We start from the raw sequence: 4,799 nt of genomic DNA on the forward strand, positions 1-4,799 counted from the left end.
TATTTTTGGTGCAATCTATTAATACCCTGTGTGAATATTTTTCAGAAAAATGGCAATTTTGGAAATTCTGTACCACAGAAATCATACATTTAAATAGTTGTCAGCCTTTTAAAGATTATGATTGGGTTGCAGAGATTAAAAATCTTTTTATTACTTCATTTAGGAATTCCAGAGACGCTGTAACACTCTGATTTCATTGATTGAGAAAGAAAATATGGAAATTGAGGAAAGAGAGAGAGCAGAAAAGAAGAAACGGGCAACTAAAACTCCAATGGTAAAATTTTCAGCATTTTCCTAACTTTTAGGTAGATCCCATTTTTTTTTACATAATTAAAATGCCTATATTATGTTTAATGCCATAGTGATACCTATAAATAAAAGCTGGTTTTATGAAATGCTAATTTGTTTTGGACAGAAAAAGAATTACATCACTATCATGTTTCTTATTTGTTTGTAGAACATATGGTTAGGAACTCCCTAGTAACTAGGCTCAGTATTTTAAAAAATTCCTCATCAATCTAAACAGAAGTATAATGCAAGCAAAATCTTCTGAATTGAGACTAGAGCTATCATGGGGGTAGCGGAGGGGTAAGGGTGGGATGGGATGGGGCTAAAGTTGAAACTAGGAGTTCTGATTTGATCAAGTAAGTTTTCTGATGTTTGTGGAACTATGAGTACAAATGGGAACTCTGAGCAGACAACAAAGCATTGCTTGGTAATAAGTGAACTGTTGAATTGATAGGATAACTTGATTTTAATCCGGTCAGGTTGCTTTGTATAGCTGTAATTTAAAATATTCTTTAATAGATCGTATTATTTGAGTGTGGTTAAGTAAACTGCCATATTTCATCGAATCTAAGATGCCTTCCATTGTAAGACACAGCATTATTTTATGTACCACTGAGGGAAAAATGCTGCCAGGTGTAATTTGTCGTCAGTTGTAAGATGCATCCTGATTTCAGAGATGCTAAAATGTGAAAGAAATGTGTATCATAGAAGATATGAAATATGGTATGTTAAAACCTATCATAAGTTTTTAAAAAATATATACTCACAAATAAAATTTTGCCCAGAAAACATTAAGTAGTTCTTTAAGATAAGAGTACATTTATAATACCGTGTGTAAGTAGATACTTGATGACTATTTTTGATGGGTATTTTATGTCTTTTCATAAAAAGAAACATCTTTGAAGGTTATTTTACATTGGGTTATGTAGTTTGTTGGGCTATATAGAACATTAACTGTGAATATAACATTTAAGTGAATATTCATGTTAAAATTTTTTTTTAATGCATTTGCATCCTAGATTTAACATTGTTGGGCCATTTAAAATGTGCATATTGGAGCAGAACATTAAATCTGTTTCCATTTTAGTCACAGAAAAGAAAAGCAGAGTCAGCTACTGAGAGCTCTGGAAAGAAGGATGTCAAGAAGGTGAAATCCTAAAGCCTAGAAATAAAGTTTTAAATGGGAAACTGCTATTTTCTTGTTCCCATCTTCAAATGCTAATTGCCAGTTCCAGTGTATTCATGGTACTCTAAGAAAATCTCTTTGGTTTTGATTTCTTGCATATTTTATATATTTTACAATGCTTTCTACCTGAAATGTGTAGCTTTATATTTTATGGCATTCTAGTATTTTGTGTACTGTATTTTGTGCATTTCATGTCTTCATCAAAATCCTCTCAGTCCTTGTTCTTTTGAAGCTTGTGCTGAGGTTTTAGCTTTTCTATGTTTTATATGCCGCTGCTTTGAAAGAGAACCTAGATTCTATAGTTGTATTATTGTTGTTTCATACTTTAAATTTATATGGCTGTGGAAAAATGAATTAAAATGATTTGAGGAGAAAGACTTTTTCACTTCTTTGTTGCTTTCTTTTCTATTGAGTCTGGGCTTGTATGTGTTACTGCATACTGTGATTAGCATAATACTTGTTTCTTTGAGGTCATCTAAATATTTTTTTCCAAAGGAATAAAGGGTGAGGAAAGAAAAATATTAAAAAAACTAATATTTGATACTGTGCTTGCTGTCAGTATGCATTACATTTAAATTATTCTCTAAATATTCAAGTGGGAAAATATAATAAAGAAATGTCTATAAGAAATTTAATTATTTCCTGTTTTTTTGTGCAGTAGAAAGTAGTTGTGTTTACTGAATTGTATTGTTTACTACTGTGTATTTGGTTCAAAGTTAAAGCTTTGCTTGCTGACTTGTGTGTGATCTTCTGTCCCATAGAGCCAGTTCAGAAGGGCCTGGGTGTAACATGTAGAATTATTAACAATTAAGTTTAGAGTATGAAATAAGCACTATGCATGCAGAAGAAGGGGGGCTGTGTTTGTCAGGAATACAGTTATGCTCAGGTAACAATCTCAAAAGTGTCAGAGGTTTTATACACCAAGAGTTTTTTTCTTGCTCACACTACATATCTCATGCAGGACAGAGGGATGTGGGAATGGGAAGGGATCTGCTCCACATGGTAACTCAAGGTTCCAGGATGACTAAGGCTCTGCTCTTTTGTGGCTGCAACATCTGAAACATGTAGCACTTAGGCTCTTTACTGCCTCAGCCCAGAAGTGACGTGTGTCACATCCACTTATATTTCATTGCCACCAAAGTAGTCCTGTCATCCTATATACCTGAAAGAGGGCTGGCAAATGTAGGGAAATAAATGGAACGTCTTACATTACTGCCTCTGTCACAGAGACTGTCAGTTCAGGAATGAACCTGGGTCTATTACATGAAACTTTAAGTGTGGAATTAATCAGAGTCTGGGTCAGATTGTAAGAGAGCAGGGAAAATGGATCTGAATCTAGTGTGAAATACGCAACAAATAAGTAAAGCTGAGAATGCAGGATAATGATGTTAGTTACCAAAACAAGGTTTGGACCACTAAAGAGTTGTCTCTTCCCCCTTCCAAGATCTTTCTGCATTTCCTATCAGACTCTCTTTAGTATACTACTAGCAAATTCTGGGTAGCCCCTGAGTGTAAGTCAGCATTCTTCACATCCTCAATCTTCATAGAGGTTCTCCAGTAGAGGAATAGATCTTCTAGAACAACAACCCACTGTCTGTGGGACTCTTCTAAGTCTCCATTCATTGTCCGGATTTTATATCTCTTACTGCCGTGTTTCTGGTTGGATTATTTTTACTGTTTCCACTATTAGCACTTAGACTCTTGTACCCTCTTGGGGGTTGGGGTAAAATTGGGATTCTATTAAGAGACAAGGTTGGGACGGTATTATATCAGGGGACCCAGGTATACCCAAATCTATCCTTGGCTTAACTGCCTTTTCTGTAAGGAAGGGAGGTTAAGGTGAGCAAAGTAATACTTCACTAGCTGGTGCTTTGGCTGCAAACTCCAGAGCTCTTCAGCCCGAAATCTAACCTTGGAATTTTCCACTCCAATGATATGAATAGCTGTAGTTAGTCATCTGTGCTGGAGAAAATGATACCAGAGACTTTTACTGATAACCCCAAGTTGTATGCAGTAGAAAACAGCCTAATAAGGTCCTGGACTCTGATCAGTCAGTTCAGCCTTTCTTTTCCTAGGGAGCAGTGAAGATGGCGGGTGGGAGCTGGCACAGTTAGGGTCTTTGAACCCCAACACGGACATTTAATAATCTCTAATTCTCATTCTTTCTCTGGTAATCCAAAGGGGTCAGTAGCTGAGCTAATATGTGATTCTCTACCTTAGGGGAAAAAATCTGCAGGTAAGTTCTTCTTTTCATGGAGCCATTTCCCTGTTCCATATCATGGCTGTTGTGAGTCTTTCTTGGACCAAAGAGATGTGAAATTGAGCTCCCCAAGGCCTTCAATGGATGCTTCTGATGTCATCCTTAGAAACTTGTGAAATAGTTTTATTCAGGACTTAACTTAAAGACCACACTATATATTTAGTGAAAATTCATCACCTATTCTACTTCTCATCTTAAAGTATGTATAGCTACATTGTTGAACCTAGCCTACCAAACAGACCCATACAGTGAACACCATAGTAACATCTTGGAAATACAAAATGCCTCAAGTTTGAATATGAAACCCCTCTTATTGTGAAATTTCCTCAGAGAAATTCAACTCCCATTGAAAATGTAAAAGTCCCAACAAAGAAATCCCATTTCAAACAAGTGGCCTAGACATGGCTGCCATGTTGGGGAGATAAATCTGGATTGTCAGTTTACTATGTCAGCTGTATGGAGGCCAGAGGAAGCAGAAGAGAGTGCTATATACATGAATGCAGTCTTATAAAGCATAATGACTCTGCCCACCAGCAAAAATGGTCCAATGGAATGGTACATTGGAATCTGACCCAACCTGATTCCTTGTTTGGAAAATGTACAAGGAGGAAAGTGAGCACAGAAACAGAGACCCTGAGTGGCTTCCTTCACTCAAGGCCTCTATCTGTAAAAGATAAGGGGTGAATGAATTTCCCAACAACCCTAGATCTTCCACAGAGGTCCTTGTAAAGCTCTGTCTTGATTCATTGGCTACTCAGGCTCTAATTTCCTTAGAATCAAAAGAAGGCAGGTGGTGAGCTCAGTAATCTCTTGTTTTTATCATAGCCATTGGTATGGCTTTATTGTATAGTTCTGTGTTTTTCTCTGGCTACCTAGCCTACGAGTGTTAGGCTATACTTGGATACTTGTCAGATTACACAGTTTTCCCATGAAATGTGTTTCCAAATTTGGTTCTTTGTGTAAGACTCCCAGTTAAGAGAAATTTTTGAACTAAAATATTTGCAGCTATCTTAGTTGCTAGGTGTTTGGTTTGAAAAGCCTCTACCTAACTGGTGAATCTATCTA

At 36.5% G+C, this 4,799-nt stretch overlaps 1 protein-coding gene across 1 annotated transcript in view; it reads left to right on the forward strand.

Moving 5' to 3' along the window:
- LOC108535569 (probable global transcription activator SNF2L1) overlaps positions 1–2,109 on the forward strand; it is a 61,549-nt gene extending 59,440 nt beyond the window's left edge. Inside the window, 2 exon segments of the mRNA XM_017881648.1 lie at positions 164–274; positions 1,376–2,109. Coding sequence (XP_017737137.1) covers positions 164–274; positions 1,376–1,447 — 183 coding nt within the window. The 3' untranslated portion in view covers positions 1,448–2,109.
- The last annotated feature ends 2,690 nt before the right edge of the window (positions 2,110–4,799 follow it).

Source organism: Rhinopithecus bieti, unplaced genomic scaffold (assembly GCF_001698545.2).
Source record: "Rhinopithecus bieti isolate Rb0 unplaced genomic scaffold, ASM169854v2 scaffold_13398, whole genome shotgun sequence".
In the NCBI taxonomy this organism is placed as follows: Eukaryota; Metazoa; Chordata; class Mammalia; order Primates; family Cercopithecidae; genus Rhinopithecus; species Rhinopithecus bieti.